Source organism: Notamacropus eugenii, chromosome 3, assembly GCF_028372415.1.
Source record: "Notamacropus eugenii isolate mMacEug1 chromosome 3, mMacEug1.pri_v2, whole genome shotgun sequence".
NCBI classification, from domain to species: domain Eukaryota; kingdom Metazoa; phylum Chordata; class Mammalia; order Diprotodontia; family Macropodidae; genus Notamacropus; species Notamacropus eugenii.
This window is the reverse complement of record NC_092874.1, coordinates 21,140,211-21,161,302: the sequence shown is the minus strand read 5'-3', so window position 1 is coordinate 21,161,302 and position 21,092 is coordinate 21,140,211. Positions and strand designations below refer to the sequence as shown.

General features: G+C 45.7%; 1 protein-coding gene and 1 long non-coding RNA gene across 13 annotated transcripts in view; one reads left to right on the top strand and one right to left on the bottom strand.

Moving 5' to 3' along the window:
- The first annotated feature begins 25 nt into the window (after positions 1–25).
- On the top strand, positions 26–18,041 carry LOC140532518 (uncharacterized). Its single transcript, XR_011976557.1, has 2 exons — positions 26–3,782; positions 8,205–18,041. It is a non-coding gene; the product is annotated as an uncharacterized lncRNA (long non-coding RNA).
- Positions 6,812–21,092, bottom strand: part of ENTPD3 (ectonucleoside triphosphate diphosphohydrolase 3) — a 61,260-nt gene continuing 46,979 nt past the window's right edge. For all 12 annotated transcript variants that reach the window (XM_072651056.1, XM_072651063.1, XM_072651059.1 and 9 more), the window contains 6 exons: positions 20,395–20,554; positions 19,171–19,404; positions 13,526–13,798; positions 13,272–13,382; positions 11,708–11,845; positions 6,812–8,776 (listed from right to left, as the gene is read on the bottom strand). In XM_072651056.1, the coding sequence (XP_072507157.1) occupies positions 8,540–8,776; positions 11,708–11,845; positions 13,272–13,382; positions 13,526–13,798; positions 19,171–19,404; positions 20,395–20,554 (1,153 nt within the window). In that variant the 3' untranslated portion in view covers positions 6,812–8,539. The remainder of the gene's footprint in view (positions 8,777–11,707; positions 11,846–13,271; positions 13,383–13,525; positions 13,799–19,170; positions 19,405–20,394; positions 20,555–21,092) is intronic.

Sequence of the window (21,092 nt, the reverse complement as noted above, 5' to 3'; positions counted from 1 at the left end):
GGCGGGGGGGGGGGGGGGTCTGCGTCTACGCGTGCGCGCAACGAGCCCGAGCCTCTCTGCCTCAACGTGGGCCAGGACACGTGAGTCTAGAGCGGTTTGGAGCGTCCCAAGTTGATTCTTAGGCTCCTGCTGGGGGAAATCGAGCCCTGGAAGAGACCATCCAATCTTGGGGGGGGGGGGGGGCCTCTGAATCTGGGCTTAAGTCAGCAAACACCAAAGTGGAACAGCCCCTGCCCTGCAGGAGCTTGCAATCCAAAGGGCCCTGGATGGTTAGAAAAAATGGTTAACTTCATTTTAACATAGCTGGCCCCTTTGTATCCCCTGCGTTTTATTCTGTGCATTTAAAACCATGATTCCGAGCAGGAGTGTCCGGGCTTCTGCAGGCCTGCTGCACACACGCATGCCTCAGTACCCGCACAAAGCTTATCAAGCTCATCCAGGCCCCTGCCCTTGGCTTTCTGCGCTTAGAGATGGCCCCCTTTGGGCCTGCCACAGGAAAGGGAAAGAAGCAAAACGCAGGGGCCTGGGAGAAGTAGAGGGGAAGCTCCCAAGGCCAGGGCTCAGCTCACTGTTTATCAGCAGACAGTGGGCGCTGAATACGGCCAGGTGATTGACTTAGTCTGGTCTGTATCCGACTGTGACACCCCTGAGAAGCGGTGCAGCCTCTGCTTGATGTCGGCAGCAAGAGCGAGCCTGCTACTTCTCTCCTCCATCTCTTTCTCTCTCCCTCTCTGTCTGTGTGTCTGTCTCCCTGTTCCTCTCTGTCTCTTCCTTCTCTTGCTTTCTCTGTCTTTTTCTGTCTCTCTCTCTCTCTCTCTCACACTCACACACTCCCATTGGAATCTTCCCCAAATGTAGAAACAGGGAGGGGGCACAGTGGATAGAGCACTAAACCTTTGTGTGGGATGGCTCGGATCCCTAATTAATTACTCAGAGGCCTCTCAAAGTGATGGCAGAAAGTTTATTTATTCGATTCTCGAGAAGCGGGACAATCCCTGTACCAGTTCACCTGGAGCAGGAAAGCTGAAGACAAAGGAGAAGCAATGATATATAGACTCTGACGCAAGACCCTCCCTCCCCACTGACCATTATCCTCATTAGCTGAGAATATGATCTTACACTCTAGATGCGAAATCTAGCCAATCCCTTTTGAAATGAAGACATTGAAGAATGATGTTTCATCCAATCATTGAGACCCTAATGTACTACATAGTTTTATATCCTTATATGGAATTATTCCACTCTAAAAATATTGTAACCTTGAGCCTCTAGGTCTTACCTCACCCCTGGGAGAAGAATTACAATCTGAGAAGTCTTCACTAAACCTATTCCACTCACCTTCAATCAGGAAGTTTCTGTTTCCTTATTTCTATGAATCTGACTCTCCGTGACCCCATTTGGGGTTTTTATGGCAGAGATACTGGAGGGGTTTGTCATTTCCTTCTCCAGCTCATTTTCTAGATGAAAAAATGGAGGCAAACAGGGTTAAATGACTTGGCCAGGGTCACAGAGCTACTGAGTGCCTGAGTCAGGATTTGAATTCAAGAAGAGGAGTCTTCATGACTCCAGTGCTCTGTCCACTTTACCAACTAGCTGCAGAAGAGCAGAGTTCAAATCCAGCCTCAACATTTTACTGGCTGTGTGACCCTGGGCAAGTCACATGACCTCTGCTGCCTCAGTTTTCTTAAGTGTAAAATCAGGATCAAAAGGACCTACCCTCCCAGGGTTTCTGCAAAGACCAAATGCGATAATATTTACAAAGTGCTTTTCAAACCTGGAAGTGCTACATAAACATTACTTGTTATATCACTCCAAAGGTTCTGTGGACTCCTCAAGGAGTCAGGGAGAGGCAGAGACCAAAGCCTGGTTCAGTCCCTGAGGGACAGAGAGCCCTGACTCTGCTGTAAAGAGCCTCACTAGAGGCCTCCTCAGTTTTGTTTTCTCCTCTGCTCCTGAAGTGAAATCCAGCAGCCCAAGCCCCAGTGTATCTCAGTTATTTGTGGATGGGGACTAGGCAGCAAAATCATAACTAACAGGAAATAATTGGGGGTTTGTTCCAGGTCATCCACATGGTGGAGAGCATGCTTGACCCTTTCAGCCACTGACTGGCAGCTCCAGACCAATTATCTCAGGTGTTGGGGTCATCACTATTATAGCTGGACTGTCCTCAGTCTTTGGGGTCTCTACTGTCACCTGCCCCATCACCACAACTCTTTGCCACAGAGGACAATATTTCTAGGTATGGCTGTAGAGTAGGCCTAGTTGTCCTTGAGGAATGATTGGTTCCCTTCAAGCTGGCTTAGTACATCTGCCAAGACAGTGTTACTGGGTGGATGAGCAGCCCTTACATCTCAGGTGCCCATACCTCAACGTGTCTCTCACGCTCCCTCTTCTCTGCCCCCATCCTGGTGCAGGCCCTCATTACCTCACTTAGTAAACAATTATTGACCGACTGACTGAATCAGTCTCTGCTCTTAAGATGCTTAAAATTTCTCCCGGAAGAAACATTGGCTATAAAAAGAAAAAAGCAAACCTAAGTAGAGACCGAAGAGCCTCAGACCTGCTGGGGTTAGAAAGGCTTTCTGCAGTTGTGGATACGGGCATCGTCAGCCTGGCTTGGAAGAAGCACAGGTGAGGACAACCTGGGTCCAGGAGGTGAGGGATGGCACCGCAGTCCGGGGGCCTTGGGGCATAGCCAGCTGGGCTAGACGGTGGGGTATCCAAAAGAGGCGGCCTAGGAAACATAGGGAGGGGCCAGCTCCAGCAGATGGCGGCCAGCCTCGCCACCATTCTTAGGAATTTGTGTGTAATTAGAATACATTGTTTCCACCAGGCTGTAACAAGGACTCGCTCAGCCCGGCACCTTACAAACCTCATCCTGCCAGTTTCAGGGTGTGGCCCAGACGGCGTCCTGGTCATTTTCCAGCCTGCGAGGTGACCTGTCTGCGCGATTGCAGTGGGATTCCGTAGCCGTCTGGGCCCCCACCTGCAGTGGGACTGGCAGAGCTCACTGGGTGTTCCCGGGCCTTACTTAGCGTTTGTTGGATTGAACTGGACCGAGCCTGGGTGAATGGGGGGGGCGCCGGACTTGGGTCTGGTTCAGACCCACTAGCGGTGTTCCACCCGCGATCAGACACTCCCCTGTGCCTCAGTTTCCCTCTACTTAAAGGGGGGAGTTAAGGTGCGGGGCTCAGTGGTCTCTAAGCACGCGTGCTGCAGCCAGAATTAGGAAGCACACAGCCTCGCCCAAGGTCACAAAGCAAGGACGTGGAATTCGAACTCAAAGGCCGTCTCCTACTTTGGGTTCAGCGTTCTTTCCCCCGGACCACGAGGCCTCGCCTTACAGGCCACGCCCCTTGACGTAAAGTACGTCCCCACGCCCCCTTTCGGTTATTGAATGGGAAGCGACGTTACCCACAACAAACATGGCGCCGCAGTAGCGTCATGACGTAAGGATTCTGGGGCGTGGCCTAGGAGTGCCCGCCTCCGCGGCACTGGAAGTGCGCGCCTGCGCTGTGCGCTGAGCCGCTCCCGCTGAGAGTAGTCCCCAGCACACCTGAGCGACTCGGCCGTCTCTGGACATGCGCAGGTGTGACGTCCCGGCCCGGAAGCCCCGCGGCGGGGGGGAGCTGCCCCCTGGGGCGTGGGGAGCGGCGCCCCCAAAGCCGCCTAGAAACCGTCAGTGTTGTTTTGTCGGAGCCTCCACGGTTTGGGGGAATTTGTGTAGGATTGTAGATTTACAGCTAAAAGAGACCTCGGAAATCACTGAATCTGCTCTAGAGGTGAGAAAGCTGAGGGGGAGAGAGGGCGGCGTGCGCGGCCACGCCGCGAGCGGCTCAGAATTCCGATCCAGGGGATCCGGACCCGAACTGGAATCTCTGCTTCACCAGTCCGGGTCTCTTCATCTTCGGGGCCGGCCGGTCCCGGAGTGTCCCGTTAGGACCGGCCGGTCCTGCAGTGTCCCGCCGGGGCCGGCCCGTCCCGGAGTGTCCCGTTAGGACCGGCCGGTCCTGCAGTGTCCCGCCGGGGCCGGCCCGTCCCGGAGTGTCCCGTTAGGACCGGCCGGTCCTGCAGTGTCCCGCCGGGGCCGGCCCGTCCCGGAGTGTCCCGTTAGGACCGGCCGGTCCCGGAGTGTCCCGCCGGGGCCGGCCCGTCCCGGAGTGTCCCGTTAGGACCGGCCGGTCCTGGAGAGGCCGGTCCCGGAGTGTCCCGCCGCGGCCGGCCCGTCCCGGAGAGTCCCGTTAGGACCGGCCGGTCCCGGATTGTCCCGCCAGGGCCGGCCCGTCCCGGAGAGTCCCGTCGGACCGTCTGGTCCCGGCCCCGCCCGGCGGCTCCCCGAGTCCTGCCGGGCTCTGCTCCCGAGGGCGCCTCGGGGGGCCCCGGGACTTCCGAGCTTTCCCGGTGTGGGGTGGCTGTCCTCTGAAGTCTGGCCACACCCCGAATCCACTTTCCCGGCCTTGGCTTTCAGTCTTAATCTTTTATACACTTTCCTTAAGAAAGGTTAGGTCAGGGTTTAGAGGAGAGCGGAGGGCCTTGTCCTGAGGAGTTTGGTCGAGTGCTGGCAAAGTCCAGGCCAGTCCAGACAGGACTTCGGCCTACAGAAGTATTTATTTCTGAATATTTCCCGTGGACCTGTGCTTCTACACAGGAGAAGGCGTGGGCAGACACGCCAGGGGGCCTCTGCGTCAGCGCCCTCATTTTACAGATGGGGAAACTGAGGCCTGCCCCGAGGCACCCAGCTCGGAGGGGGCAGAGGAGGACCCGCACCTGGTCCAGCTCACTGTCCATCCCAGGCCCCGATCGAGCCCTCGCTGGCTCCTTCCAGGGCCCGGAGACTTGCCCAGGTAATCACTCCTAGTTCTTGAACCCCCTCCCCCCCCACTGAGCTGGAACGAATGACGGGACTCGTGGGAAGGCCACACGGGAACCTCCCCATTCGTGGGCCCTCCTCGCTCCATCATAAAGGGTTCTCCGCTAAGTCTGTCGTAAAAGTGGGACCTGGTTGGTTCTAACCTTATTGGAGCTGTGATGGACGTGGAGTCAGGATGCTCCGAGTTCAAATCCTCCCTCAAGCACTCATTTGACTGTGAGACCGTGGTCAAGTCACCCAGTTTCCCAGGGCCTTAGTTTCCTCATCTGTAAATTGGAGATCATATTTAGTCCCTACCTCCCAGGGTTCTTGTGAGGGTTACAATAGATAATACGTGAAAAATACTTTGCCAACCTAAAAGCGTCCTCTAAATACTAGTCATTAGGAGATTAGACGGCTAGGTGGCGCCATAGTGCAGAGTGCGCAGACTCATCTTCCTGAGTTCTAAAGTGGCCTCAGATTTTCACTGGCTGTGTGACCTTGGGCAAGTCACTTAACCCTGTTTACCTCAGTTTCTTCATCTGTAAAATGAGAAGGAAATGGTAAACTGCCCGACTATCTTTACCAAGAAAACCCAAATGGGCTCACAAAGAGTTGAACACAACCGAAAAGACTGAGCAACAAGTATGCGATTACTGGCAGATGATTCCTAAATCTATAGAAATGTAATTAAAGTGAGACAAAATCTGTAAGACATTTTTCAAACCTCAGAGTGCTGCCCAAATGCCAGCAGTTATTCTTATTCATGGATACCTCCTTTTGATCCCAGCCGCCAAGGTCCTCTCTGGAGTTCACTGTGGAGTGAGGCCACTGTTTATGAAACAGCTTTTTCAGAGGACGTCCTGCTCCTCTAGGGCCGTGGGAAGAAAGTCAGATAGATCTGGGTCTCAGTCTTGACTCTGACATTTGTTAGTTTTGTGACTCAGAATTTTAGTTAGGTGGGACCTCCCCAATCATTTAATATAGATAGTCCTGTCCTCTGCTACATTCCCAATAAGTAAACATCTGGCCTCTATGTGAGGTCATCTGAGGAAGTCAAGGCAGCAAGGGTTCGTTAAGTGCTTAGTGTATTTGAGGTCCTATGCCAAGTTCTAGAACCAGCCGTTTCCAGAGGGAGCCCATTCCATTTCTGAATAGCTTTGATTGTTTTAAATGTTACCCAGCCTGACTGTGCGTGCACGCACGCGCGCACACACAAATATCCTTTCTTCATGTGGACTCCAGGCACCCCAACATCCTGTTGGCCTTTATCTGGAAATTCTCCCCATTCATTTACTATCGGAGCCTCAGCTCCTTCATCTGCAAAATGAAGAAAATAGCCATAGCACCTACCTCAGTAGGCTGCTGAGGAGCATAAGCTAGCCCTGCCAGGGGCTTAGCAAACCTTGAAGGTAGGCAGTAGCTAGAACACGAAAGGTCTTCAGTATGAGACTAAGAGCTTCCGTTGGATTGATTGAACCATCCTGGACCTCAAGGTGCCCAGTGCAAAGCACACAGTGGGGAAGACTGAGAGAATCAGTCCTCATCTTCAGGGTGTTTATATTTCATTGAGATTTCCAAAGCAGTGCCTCTCTGGTGAGAGAAGGGAATGGTGCCCCTGTCCCAGAGAGTATCAAGGGACTATAGTCACAATATAGGGGTATACGTGACTGGATTTTGCAATCCATTACCAATCAGTAAGTATTTATTAAACACCTACTGTGTGCAAGGCACTGTGCTCTCACTGTGGATATACCATTCAGATGGTGTGGGCTACAAATCAGATGGTCTAGATATGATGGGGGGATTTGGGGGGAGAAGAAATTGCTTATTTAGCAGACCTGTATTTTTCATCTATAAATTCTTTAAGTTTTATAAAAATTACTTTTAAAATTTCTAAAATAACATCTTGGAAACATCAGAGAAAAAATTATACAAGTTAACAAATACATACATTTCCAGTGAAGCAAAAATTATCCTTTATTTCATACATTGAATGCCACATGAAACAGTTTTAAATAACTTAATTGTTGATACAACATTAATAGTATAATATTAGTAAGAAGAGGTTCTGTTTTGGAATCTCTGTACTTTGCCCTGAATTCAAAAGTTATGCAGTTTCCCACACCTCCTGATAAATCCAAGACCTCTGGACTGAGAGGTCTACACATTCCAAATTCTTGGGGCCATGACCCATAGACTTGGGAAAGAAACTGATGATTAAGCTATGGGATAAGGTTTTCATTCAGCTTCTTTTTTTAAAGGTATCATGCCTGCCTATGGGAGTGGTGAAAAATCAAATTTAATCAAATCCAAAAAGCGTTTAGTAAGCATCTAATATGTGGAAGGCCCAGGGGATATAAATGAGATTTTTTAAAAAACTCATCCTAGCCCTCAAGGTGCACATATTCTACCAGGACAGGACATAATGGATGACTCTGAGATCCCTTCTGATTCTAAATCTATATTGTATCTACATTTCCATCTATTAGCTGGGTAATAGTCCAAGGCAGAATGCCAACTCAAGGATGATTTGGTATACAAAGATTCCATGCCAAATTAACATGCCAGGCATAAGAACTACTGGAAGGAGAGATGGAATGGGGGAGGGTGTGTATTCAGATGCTAGTAAGGAGACTGGAATTGGGGCATGGGGTATTCTAAGTGGGCAGAACAGAACACTGCACAGGGTGATACCATTTCTGCAACATCATTACTGTACAATTTATTGTGAAGTCATAAGCCTAGAAACATTGGGCATTCCTCTGTTTTACAAGGCGAGGGCAGGGATGATGGGCAGGTTTTCCCTTCAGAGTACCACTGAAGCAGTGATAACTGCATCACATCCTGGGGACCAACAGAGTAGATGTAATGCCCAAAGGTTTACCAGGAAGCCCTTGCCATGGGGCACTCTTTCTAGCGAGTCTCTGATGGAAGGTGGCATTTAAGAGCTAATAATTAGGACATGAAAGTGAGCAGCTTTCTGACTGATCAGAGGTGTCAGTGGTCCTAATGAACATTGCAAAGTGCTATGTTTTCAACAAAGAACGATCCAGTTTAACAAGTATTAAGTGCCTACTATGTGCCAGGTATACTATGTTTACTGAGAATACCATTCTACTTCTGGCATACTCTTCCATATTTCAGTTCTGACAGCAAGGATTTCTTTTAAATTCACTGGTCATAGAGTGTGTTTCTTGGGGGGGCAAGATGGAAGATGAACCTGGGGTGTCTTGTTTTAAAGCCAGAGGCCCTTCCTCCTAGGAGACTTCTGGCCTTGAATGGCCACTGAATCCTAAGTTTGGATCTAGAAAAGGTCTTCAGGGTCATCTAGGCTAATCCTCTTATTTTCAAGGTGAGCTGACTGAGACCCAGAGAGAGGAAGAGGACTTTCCCAAGGTCAGACAGTTTCTAAGTGGTGGAACCAAGATTCATTCACATCCATGTTTTCTGACTCCTGTCCAACATTGCTTGCCCCCTTGTCTTCTCTAATCTGCCCTCGGATGAATCAGCGGCTCATTGGAGGAGTGGGGTGTGACCATCACTCCAACTCCAGTCAGGCAGAGAAGGTCGAAGCTCAGGGGAGCAAGCCTGCCTTGGCTCTGAGATTCTCTAATGGGTCCTGCCATCCGCTTCATTTCTCCACGCTGAGCTTTGCCTTGCCTGGTCTTGAATGCACTTCTCCTTGGCTCACTCAGCATCAAAGCTGTGGTCGATGACATGCTGGGAGCTCCTCTGCAGCTTGGACACCAAAAACAGGTAAAAGAGGAAAACTAGGCAGAGCAAGGCCACTCCAGCAAAGAAAAATATTGTCCCTGTGAACACCTGGGGCTTCATGGGCAGCTGGATCAGGGGGCTCTCAGCTGGAATCATGTTGGTGAGGTTCAGCATGTAGCCCAGAGACCACGCAATACTGCTATTCTCCACCTGTGGAGGGGCAAAGGGGATGGTTCAGATACCGGGGGTGGAGAGATGGAGAAACCAGAAGCTCAAATAACATGACTGGGGCAGGTGACTGTGTAGAGGCACAGAGATGGTCAGGAGAGATCTGAGTTCAAATCCTACTTTGGAAATCTCAAATATCATCTCAAATTTGATAATATTTGTAAAGTGCTTAGCACAGAGCAGGCACTTAATAAATACTCATTCTCTCCCCTTCCCCACCTTAATGCTTACTAACAAGTTACTGACAAGTCATTCCTGTTTCTTATTTTTAAATTGATAATTAATAAAATAATAGTATCTGCTATACCTCCCTCCCAGGATAAAACTACCACAAGCCTTTTCCCTCATCCCATTGCTTTCTTTCATAGGTTTAGAGCTGGAGGGGACTTTAGAGGCTGAATCCAAGCCCTCATTTTACAGATAAGGAAACAGAGGCAGAGAGCTTAAATTACTCGCCCAAGGTCCATAGCTAATAAATGTCTGAGGTCAGATTTGAACCCAGGACTTCCTAACTCCAGACACAGTGCTCTCTAACCATTGTTCTATATAAAGACTTTGTATATTCTTCTCTGAGTAATGGTGGTTTCTCCCTGACACAATGCAAGCTCCATTAGGATGATAACTCGCTTTTTTCTTTGTATCTCAGCACTCAGCTCTGTGCACATAGTAGGTGCTTAATACATGCTTATTGAACTAAATTAAGGAAGTTCTGTCTAAGCTTTAAAAAATTCCATGAATGTCAGTTATTACGAACAGCCAGCATTTACGTAACACTTTAAGGTTTGCAAAGGACTGTGCACACATTGTTTCATTACACAACTTCCCTGCACCTCAGTATCCCCATCTGTAAAGTGATAGGGTTGAACTATTTCATCTATGAGCTGCCTTCCCAGTGCTTCTTTGGGATCCTGGGACATACATATATGTGTCATGCCAGTCATTCGAGCACTGCAGCTTATGGAGGAGTTAGTGCCCACAAGGGGAGACACCATCAACTTAGGTTTGGGTATGCATATGACTTATAGAGAAAACTACAGGAAACAACTGTGATTTCTACAGGGTTGGAGAATGGAAAAGATGGAGGAAGAAAGTCAGGATAACACATGGGTTGTAGAACAGAGAAAAGATCTGGCATCAGAGGACTGGATCCTGGCTCTGGTGCCTTCACCTCTCTTTGACTCAGTTTCCTCTTCTGGCAAATGGGGGCGAGAAGTTGAACTAGAACTTTTGATCATTGTCATTGTAATGGCCAATCTTGGGCTCTCTTCCTTTCTACTCCTTCCCCTTTCTTTCCCTTCTTACTTCTCTTACTCTCCTACTGTCTGGCATAATTCAACAAACATAACAGTTTGTGGGACTTTTTGAGATAGGAATGACTCTCTCTGCCTTTTTCTTTGAAAGACAGAAAAGTGGGGAAAGGGAAAGAAAGAAAGAAAGGGAGGAAGAGAAAAGAGAATAAATAAAAAGAGAGAAAGAAGTAAAGAGAAAGTGAGAAAGAAAAAAGGAAAGGAGGAAGAAAAGGAAGGAAGGAGGGAGAAGAAAATGAATGAAAAGGAGTGAAAGAAAAAGAATGAGAAAAAAAATAAAGAGGGGGAAGAAAAAAGAGAAAAAAGGAAGAAAGAAAAAAGATGAAAGAAGGAAAGAGGAAGGGAGAGAGAAGAAAATGAATGAAAAGAAGAGACGGAGAGAAAAAAGGGATAAAGAAGGAGAGAGAAAGAAAGAAAAAGAAGGAAGGAAAGTATAGAAGGAGGATGGAAATTCACCAGCTTTATGTACAATAGAACATTAATGATGCCCTGTCTAGTCGCCTCAGATGGAATCCATTTCTACAATTTCCTAACAAAATCTTGGAACGTGCTCCAGTAGTCACTAGCATGAGCCTGTGGAGGATGAAAATGGTCTTGTTGCCTTAAACTCTTAATGTTGTTTACAGGGGATAAGATGCCAATTATGCAGGTCATTGTTCTTATTAGGTCAATTCCAAATCTATTTCTATCATCCAGAATGAGATCACCCATGGATGCCAGATAAGTCACATCTACATAATTTTATTAGATTCTTTAGGAAAAGAAGGCAGCCAGGAAGGAGCCCTCGCATCCCCCCAAGTCATCTTTGGGCTTCTCGTATTCCTAAAACATCAATCTCTTCTCATAGGAAATGTGGTGCTAACTGAAGACACTGTCAGGGTGAAATTAGTCAAGATTAAAGCCTCCTAGGCTGGAAGAGCCTTGAATGGCTATCTCATCCACTCTTCCGAATCAGGCCAGAGCATCCCAGAACACAAGCATTGATTCTGTGTGGCAAGTCTTCTAAAAGGAGACTTCTTGGCCTCTTGGTAACTGCCAGGAAATTCTTATTTAGAGCTAACGTAAATCCCTCATACTATCAGTTTAACCTGTGGTGAAGAAGGCAGAAGAGCTGGTCACCACCCTCTTTAAAGGAAGGGGGAAAGTGTAGAGTGCACTGCATCGAGAATCAAAGGACCTGGCTTCATATTCCAGCTTAACTAGGTATGTACTAGCCCTGTGACCCCAAGGTCACTTCTCTTGGGGCCTCAGTCTCCTTATCTGTAAAATAAAAGGAGGTTGTACTTCCAAAATCTCTTCCAGCTTTAAATCTAATACCTTCCTGTTCAAGACTAACATCACTGAATTGCTCAGACTTAGTTCCTTAACTCCTCCTTACCAGTCTTAGGCAATAACCCCTTATCCATTTGAAAGTGGTGTCAGAAGAATACTTGATTCTAGTCCACAGGAGCACCATGTCATAGTCTAAGTGTCTGACAAATGCTGAATTTAACGAGAGTGAAATTCACCAACATCACAATTTCTAAATTTCTTTCATGTCAGTGTATTTACTTGGAGAGGGAGGAATAATGAGAGAAAAGAATCAGTAGTCTTTTTTTTCACTTACTTCTTTTTTAAAATGTATTTTAGGCCAAGTCTCTCTTGTAAATTTGTAGCCATATATTAGCAGATGATAGATATAGTGAGCAGAGAAGCAATAGGACCGGGCATATACCTCATCAAATTTGGGAAGCATCAGAGGAAGCTGGAAAAGAGATTTAAAAAAATAAAAATATGGCCGAAACATGCCACACACATTTTATGGATACGTGCCTTTCAGAACACATGGATGACTAAGGGTAGATATAATAAAAAGAACCTAGATTTATCCACTGGATAAAGGTGAGAAAGCATAGAGATTTAAACTACATAACAGGTCATTTTCCAAAGAGAATATAAGAATGTTAGTAATCACTTGAAAAAAATATACACAAACACACTAATAATCAAAGAGATGCAATCAAAGAGAAACAACTTTTAGGTTTCACTTAGTCATCAAAACTCAGCAAAGATAAAGCCAAGAAACTCAGTTCTGGAAAGGCTGTGGAGAAACAAATAAACTCATTCACTATTGTTGGAATTGCAATATGTAGGAACTTTTGGGGAAAGCAATTTTGCAATACACAGTAAAAGCTCTAAAAAGAATTAGATTCTCAGATCCAATAAGTCTGTTGTTGGGAAAATACTTTGAAAGTATTCACCACCACCAGCAAAAACCTGAAAGTTCAGCGTTTTTCTGACTTCCTCACTGGAGGTCTTCAAGCATAGGCTAGATGACTACTTGGTTGGGTGGATTGGGGGATGGATTCTCGCTTAGTTATGGGTTGAATAAGAAGGCCTCTAACATCTCTTTCAACTTTGAGATTCTGCACTCTGTGAGTAAAAAATTAGAAGCAACCTAAACGTCCTATAATAGGAGAATAAATAAATTATTCTACATTCATGTAATGTTTAATGCAATTAAAATGGATGAGTATAAGAAAAAACACATGGAAGAACATTTATGAAATATTACAAAACAAACAAAAAAAGGGTAACATTGAGAGAACAGTAGACACTAGGAGGGGCTAAGCCACCAACATAGAAAAATAATATCATATTAATCTCTTGGTATACAAAGGGAACCTTAAAATATATGGCTCCATCGAGTTACAACAGAAAGCACAGCAGTCGCTCTCTATGACCATATAAAAGAAAGTACGTGAGAGTGAATGGAAGAAATCTGACAGACACACAGAGGGACTGACTGAAAAGTTCTTAGGACAGTCTATGCATTGAAATTCATTTATCTAAATGTAAATAATCATAAAGCAAATTTAATTGGGCTTTCTGATATTTGATGCTTTAGCGATTCAGGCGATCACTAAAGAAATAATCATTATGTACATACAAGCAGATCGCTGCCTTTCAAACTCAAGGTGAATCTGTCAACACGTATCGATTAAGCATCCACTATCTGCAGGCACTGTGCCAACCACTGAAGATACAAAGAAAGACAAAATGACCAAAACCAAAAACTAGTCCCAGCTCTCAAGGAGCCCAGAGTCTATTGGAGGAGACAGCGTGCAAACAACGATGAGCAAACAAGACTCTTGCAAGGCTTTAAATACCTCAGCAGGAGCCCCACTGACCTGACTCCAGCTCTGCAAACAGAAGTCCCACATGCTTGAGTTAAAGGCATCTAAAGAAAAGCTCCCTGTGAGGTTCAAAGCATTGGTGGTATAGTAGAATCCTGAAAAAGCCTGAAAATCCAACCATACAAGAGCAATGTTACTGACCATAAGAGGAGGGAGAGGGAGTAAATGGGACATTTGTGGGAGCAGGTTGAGGGGTTGACAAATACATTTTTTTTTTTAATTAAATCTTCTGTAAGTTGTACTCTTACCACAAACATCCCTTTAACCTTTGGCTGATAGACCCCATCAAATGAGCAGTCTTCCTGGTCATGACAAACTTGAAAGTCGAACAGGGAATACACCATTTCTCTGCACAAAGTGGGGTCTCCAGTTCCTTCCAGGGCAATTTTGTATCCTGGGTCATAGTTGGATGGCCTTAACTCTTCTGTACATAGACTTCCAAATATGTGCTCCATTGTTAAAGTGGTCACATAATTCTGAGGATAGCAGGGATTGACCAACTTGCCTTTGTCTGTTGAATTCTATAGATTGAATAATAAGGCATAAGAGTCATAATTCTCTGATTAAAAATTATATTCTGGAAATGGCATAAAATTCTCCTAAATATTGACCCCCAAGGCAATCCTCAGCAACTAGCAGGTGCTTTAATGTTTGCGAAGCAATTTATAAATATTATCTGACCTGAACCTCACAATGGTACAGTGAGGTAAGTGCTATATTACCCTCATTTTACAGATGAGAAAACAGGCTGAGAGTCATACAACTAGTAAATTATCTTGAGTCACGATTTAAAAAGAGTTCTATCAAATCCAGGGTTCTATCTGCCGTGCACTGAGGTAGATAGAAGGTAGCTGAGGCTACCTCTAAACATAAGTATCCATCAAGGGGATTTTATTTTTTAATAAATTTACAAAAAAAAAAACCATAATGTAGCAAATAGAGGGCTGGTTTTAGAATGATAAAGACCTGAATTTATATCCTGACTCATATATACTAGTTAAATGACCTATCACATCACTTAACCTCTAAGTTTTAGGCAACTCTGTAAGAATAAGTTATGAGTTGCTAATCTGTAGAAGTGAAGGGCCTTTTGTTGTTCACTTGTGTCTGACTCTTCATGACTCCATTTGAGGTTTTCTTGGCAAAGAAATTGGAGTGGTTTACCATTTCTTTCTCCAGCTCATTTTACAAATGAGGAAACTGAGGTAAACAGGGTTAAGTAACTTGCCCAAGTTACTTAAGTATCTGAGGCCAGATTTGAACTCGGGTCTTCTTGAAGCCATGCCCAGTGCTCTCTCTATCCACTGTACCACAGCTGCCCCACAGGGCTTTCTTTCTATCCCTGCATTAATAAAATCACAAGTCTGAACCAAAAAAATATAAATTAAATGACACGATTGTACAATGCAGCCTGTTGGGGCCAGTCCTCATTGGTATTTTCCAACATGTGATGTAAAATCCAACATTTTCCAGTGAGTCACCCTTTAGCCCAATGGAACTTAAGTTCCTTGAGGCTATAGACTGCCTAGTGCAGGGCCTTGCATGCAGTAGGTGCTTAATAAATATTTGTGAATAACTGATGGCAACATGTAGTATTTATGTTATAGTTTGTACTTAACCATTGAGTTAACGTTAACTGGGATGATGGTGACATATTAATAGCAACAGGAAGTCTGGTGAGGAGACAGGTTTAGGGAAAAGGAGATGAATTCAGTGTTGGACACATTGAGATGAATGTGAGGCTCTAGATGGAGATGAACTCTGAACATTTGTCTGGACACCAGGCCTCCTTGCTCTGGGCTTCTGGTAGGAAGCTAGAAACATCAGTTATACCTCTGTGAGCGAGCTAGGGATCATGTCTCAGGAGGAGAGGCAGAAAGACTGCTATATGACGGTGAAGCCTCACTCCAGAGTCCCCAGTGAAATAGATCTCCATATCCAATAGGCAGTTTGTCGCAGAAGTCTGCACAGGAGCAGACCACGAGAGTGACTGAAGACTGGGAAACAAGGATTTCCAAAAAGTATGATGGAAGGAGAAAACTTTGAAATGATCTGAACAAGTGCAGCGTTTGTCTGTCTGCCCCGATGACAATTTTCTAGGCTCAGAGTGCAGGCTGGTTTCCCTTTTAGAGGAGAAAGCAAAGTGGCTCAGGGACTCCCTCTTTACCCTCCAAGGAGGAAAAAAGCATTTCTTGAGAGAAAATGGAGGAGGGCAAAGAGTAAAAACAAGGAAAAAAGAGGCTGGAAGAAATGTTGACATCTGTCAGGTGTTTGGAGAGTAGAAAAATGGGGCATAGGAGAGGAAGGGAAAGAGCTAGTGGACAGTTGCAGCTAAGCTCTAAACATGATGTTTTCCATAGATGGGGTACTGGATCCTGAGAAGAGAAAGCAGCTGCTTGTGATTCACCAAAGAGGGCAAAGATTATTTTATATTAAGAAGAGGGCTGGACCCGAGCCAGGAAAACCCACCTTCCTGAGTTCAAACCTAGCCTCAGACACTTCCTAACTGTGTGACCCAGGTCAAGTCGCTTTTTGCCTCTGGTTCCTCATCTGTAAAATGAGCTGGAGAAGGAAGTGGCAAAACCACTGCAGTATCTTTGCCAAGAAAAGCCCTAATGGGGTCATGAAGAGTTGGATACAACTGAAAAATAAATACAAATGTTCGCTAATGATGATGATGATGATAACAAACCTGAACACAGTGTAATGACAATGACCAAGCTTTGTCCCAGAGAGGAATTGAGAAAATGAACCTCTCTCCTTTCGTTGTAGAAGTGGAGGACTATGGGTTTGGAATAGTGCATATACTATTAGACATGGTTGATACTTGGTAGGTGTTGCTTAAATACTTCTCTTTCTTTCCTTTTTTCTTCCTTCTTTCCTTCCTTCTTTCCTTCCTTCCTTCCTTCCTTCCTTCCTTCCTTCCTTCCTTCCTTCCTTCCTTCCTTCCTTCCTTCCTTCTTCCTTCCTTCCTTCCTTTCCCATTGTTACAAGGCTTGCCAGGGGCAGGGAGAAGGGAGGGATATGCAGAGTATTTTAAAAGATATTAAAGCTTCAAACTGTACTAACACCTTGGGGACGTGTTGTATTTGGAAATGAATGTGGTATAACAATAAAAGGCATAATTTTATTTTTCTAAAGAGCGGTATCAGAAGTATTAAGGCCCAGAATAAACCGAGCCTGGCAAGGAAAGTTAAGAACAGTCGTTTTAAAACCTATATGGCTTAAAACAGGAAGATCAAAAAAAGTAGGGGTTCTGCTCAAGTTGGATGGGCCAAATATAACATGACAGAGAAGGTGGAAGCCTCAACTTTGTTCCTGTTTTCTTTCTCAAGAAGTTTGATTGTTGGACAGGAAAGGATAGACTGAAAATGGATAATAGGAGTCAGAACCCCCAACAGCATAAGTGTAGAGATAATGAGGGCACATCACTGTCCTAGGTGTCCAGGCACCACACTTCACTGACTGACCTGACATCGAAGATGAGTGAGTCACTCTTAGTGAGCTTCCAAAGATCATGGAGAATGGGACTGGAAAAGGGCAAAAATCCTGATTTTCAAAGAGAGAAACAGAGTGTAGTCTTTAAATGATAAGCCTGTGAGGTTGATTTTGGTTCCTAGCAGAATTGTAGAACAGATCATTAAAGGGATGCTTTGTAGAAATCTAGAAATGGAGGTGATGATCACAAAGTCCGTCTGGCTTCCCCAAGAGTAAGTCATGCCAGACTAACCCCATTTCCTTTTTTTGACAAGGTGGCCAGACTAATTGGATGAGGAATGTGGTAGCTACAGACCTAGATCTTAGCAAAGCATCTGACAAAAGCTCTCACTCAATCCTTCCAGACAAGACAGAGCTAGGGGCTAGAGACAACCAGATGAAGATCTGATTGATTACCTGGACAAAAAGAGTCATCATTGAGGACTCAATGACAACTTGAAAGGAAGCCTCAAATGGAATGCATAAGGGCCTGTGTTTGACCCTATGTGCTTTCACATTTTTTAGATAAATTCACTCAAAGTGTAGATGACTGACTTATCGAATCAGAAATGATATAAAACTGTGAAGATAGCTAACAGAGAGGACAGTTGGGATCCAAAAAGATCTCTGCACTAGCATATGGAACTCAGTAATTTAGTAGGAATACATATAAAATCCTACATCATGTTTACTTCACTTCTAGCTTCTCTCTCTCTGTGTCTCTCTGTCTCTCTCTTTCTATCTCAGTGTTTCTATTTCTTTTTTCTGTTTCTTTCTCTTTTCCCTTTTTCTGTTTCTTCTTTGTTTATCATTCTCTGTTACTCTCCATTTTCTATTTCTTTGTTTCTCTGTTTTTCTTTCTCTTTCTGTTTCTTTCACTTTCTTTTCATTATTTTCTTTTTCTGTTTCTCTTTCTGTTTCTTTTTGTTTCTTTCTTTCTGTTTCTTTCTATGTTTCTTTTTCTGTTTTTCTCTCTCTCCCCTCTCTTCTTCCCTCCATCCTTCCCTTTCTCCTCATCAGCTACCTCATCTTGGAGAAACCTTCGTTCTGAGATCGCAGTCTCCTGATTGGTGAGCCTCTTATCAGAACCTTGATTTCTAGAGGCGCCCCAGCCACATTAATGTCGCTCCCAACTTGACTCATTCTATGCTCTATGTGTGATTTTCACTATTAGATTGTAAGCTTCCTGAATACAGGCACTATCTTGTTTGCTTGTAATGGGATCTCCAGCACTTAGCACAGTGACTGGCATATAATACACACTTAATAAATGCTCTATTATCTGTCTGACTGTCTATGCTTGATTCAGATCATTGACTTCACAAGTACAAGAATGGGGAAGACTTGGCTAAGTTTTTATCTGGAAAAAAACTTGGGAATTTGAGTAGATGTCAAGATCAGTATTCATCAGCAGTGCACAAAGACAGCCCCAAAGGCTCATGTGATATTGGCTGCACTGATCGGAAGTATCTTAGAGAGTCAAGAGGCCCCCAGGGCTCTGCCCTGGCTGAGCCACATATGGAATATTGTGCTGGGTTCTAGGCCCCACATTCTGGGGAGGATAGTGATAGGCTGCAGACCAGCTAGAAGGGCACAACCGAGAGGATAAAAGGCTTCCAGGCTGCTGTCCAAGAATTGGATGAAGGAACCAGGCTGTTTAGTTTGAGGAAGAAATGCCTTAGAGATGAAGGGCTGTCACGTGGAAGGGAGTTAGATTACCCAAGGCCAGAACTAGCAGTAATGGATACAAGTGGAAGATAAGCAAATTTCAGCTTTATGTGGCATGCTCTGGTGTATCAGGTCATGAAGAGTGGGACCCAACTCAACAACAAAGCTCCTTCACTGTTCGATCTGTTCCAAACTGGAGGGAGCAATGGGACACCCCACCACCTTACTGAGGGCTCTCAAGCAAAGGCTAGATGGATGACCCCTTCAGGGGATGGTATAGAAGGGAGTTCTGTACAGGTTCTGGTGCATCTAGAGGGATGCTATGGTCCTGCCCAACTGTGAGATTCAGCGATTCCATACATATCCACTACCAGTCATTCAAATGATATTTATCAAGCCCTGCTGTCCTGGGTAGAAAACCTCTCCATGGAAGTCAGGTTCTTAGCCAATACTGGTCAGACTGTATGACTCCCCTAGAGTCACACAGCTAATAAGTGTCTGAGTCAAGATTAGAACCCAGACCTCCCTGACTTGAGTTGGCCCTCTGTTCACTTAACCAAAGCCCCTTCTCACTTGATCATTCTTTAAATCCAAGATATATAGCACAAATAGTGGAGTTTGTGACTATGGTCTTGCCTATCAAGGCTTCATTTGTGACCAATCCCAAATACATGAAGAAAGATTAAATACAGTCATGCCACCCCCCCACCCCCAAGGCACCACCTGGCCCAACCACAGCCCAATTTACCTGGAAGAGCCTTGCAAGAAATCTCTTCTCAGCTTCGTCTCGGCCATAGCACTGGAAGCTGTGGGTGTAGAGAGTGTAGGGATAGCCGTAGAGAGACACCTGCACGGTGCTATTGGCACTGTGCCCAGCCTTCTGTTGGGGGGCAAATGATATCTGGGTAGAGGCCCCACCGAGGTCCAATGCCCCTGTTGTCTCCACCCCGTGGGGATGACTCCACGTATTCCACACATCCTTCTACATCAGAAGAAGAGAAAAGGAAACTTCAATGCTCGTTTGTCTGGGCCTCTCAGACTGACCTCCTGTACCTAGAACTCTGCCCTAGGGAAGCAGCCAGGTGCCAGGCTCTACATAAGGAAAGGTGTCTTTAGGGGAGGATTTTTCTTGGCACAAGGCAGCTATGTAACCATTACAGATGCTTAAGGGAATAAGGGAGTGGGGAAGCCCAATTTTAGAAGGCTCCAATCAAATGCAGTGGATCCTAAGATCACAGATTTAGGGTTCAAAGGGATCTTAGGGGTCACCTAGTGATGGAACTATGGATTTAGTGGTGTCAAATACCTGAGAGATCATCTAATACAACCCTGTATTTCAGAGGAGAAAACTGAGACCCAGGGAGGTGCAACATCTTGCCCAAGGGCACATAGTAAGTGTCAAAGGCAGGATTTGACCTCAGTTCTCCCAGATCCTAGGGATCTTTCCACAACACATTGCTGCCTCTAGACAAATGGAGGCCCCTTGTAAGTTCAAAATGTATGTGTCCAATAAGGACTCAGTACAAAACCAAGCACAGTTTTGTTCTTAATCCTCTTTAGGAAAAGGGTAGGGGAGCTGGGAGTTGCTTTTCCACATCTCCAGCACTTGATACTGGAATCCGTTTCCATAAACTGGCAAAGAAGTGTCTCTGCATCCCACTCCCAGCCCCAGTTTGGTTTTATGTTAGCACCAAACTATCTCCCCAGCTATGAGTATATGTGCTTATTTTTTCAATGCAATCCAGCAAGCATTTATTAAACATCTACTGCATGCAAAGAGAAAAATGAAGCCTATCCTCCAGGGGGTCTTTCCTGAGCAGTCGCCTGAGGGGCATTTTCCTGGCTCCATATGCAGTGAGAGTTCTACACAATGGCTATGCTGGGTCAGCATGCATGGGTCTTGGCTCAAGCTTGCCACCCCAGGGGACAGTAAATAACAAGACGAAGAAACCATGCGGTTGTTGGCACACACCTCCAAGAAATTGCCCATTAAATAGTTGGCTGTAATCCATCCATACACCCCTTCCTCTTGCCCAGAAATGATTTGAGCACCCCTAAAATCAAAGGGCTGAGACTCGAAGTAGCTTTGAATGCTTGCAAGGACTTCTCGAGCTGCGGATTCGTTTTGCAACCTACGCAATGCACAGAACACAAGTTGCTGAGCGAGGGGAAAGACAGATCATCTTCTCGGAACACGGCTTCACCCCAGAGAATGCTTCTGTTGCCCCTCATCGCCTCCACCTCAGGGAGAGACTGCTGGAGGAGCTGCTGTGGCTGGCACAGGAGTGCCCACCGAAACTGAAGCCACCCTAGGCAGCCCCCAAAGCGCCAGGATGGGGGAGGCTGCCACTATGTGGTTGGGGAAAGGGCTCCTCCAAGGAAATGGGGGGGTCTTTGTTCTAGACCTGGGACTTCATATGTCTGGAGGCTTCTCAGGGTGGAAACTCCCTCTACCAATGCAGATCTGTAACTTAGAGTCTTAGGGAGCTTTGTGGGACACTGAGGTGCGCGGTCAGGGTCACAGAAAGATGCGTCAGAGACCCGTGGAAATACCTCCTTTTATTACTGCATCCCCCAGCACCCTCCCACTGCACAGCAAATCAGCCAGTCAGGTGGGAAGGCTTAGGCAGGGAAATAGTGCCAGCTATAACTGTATATAGCACCTTAGCA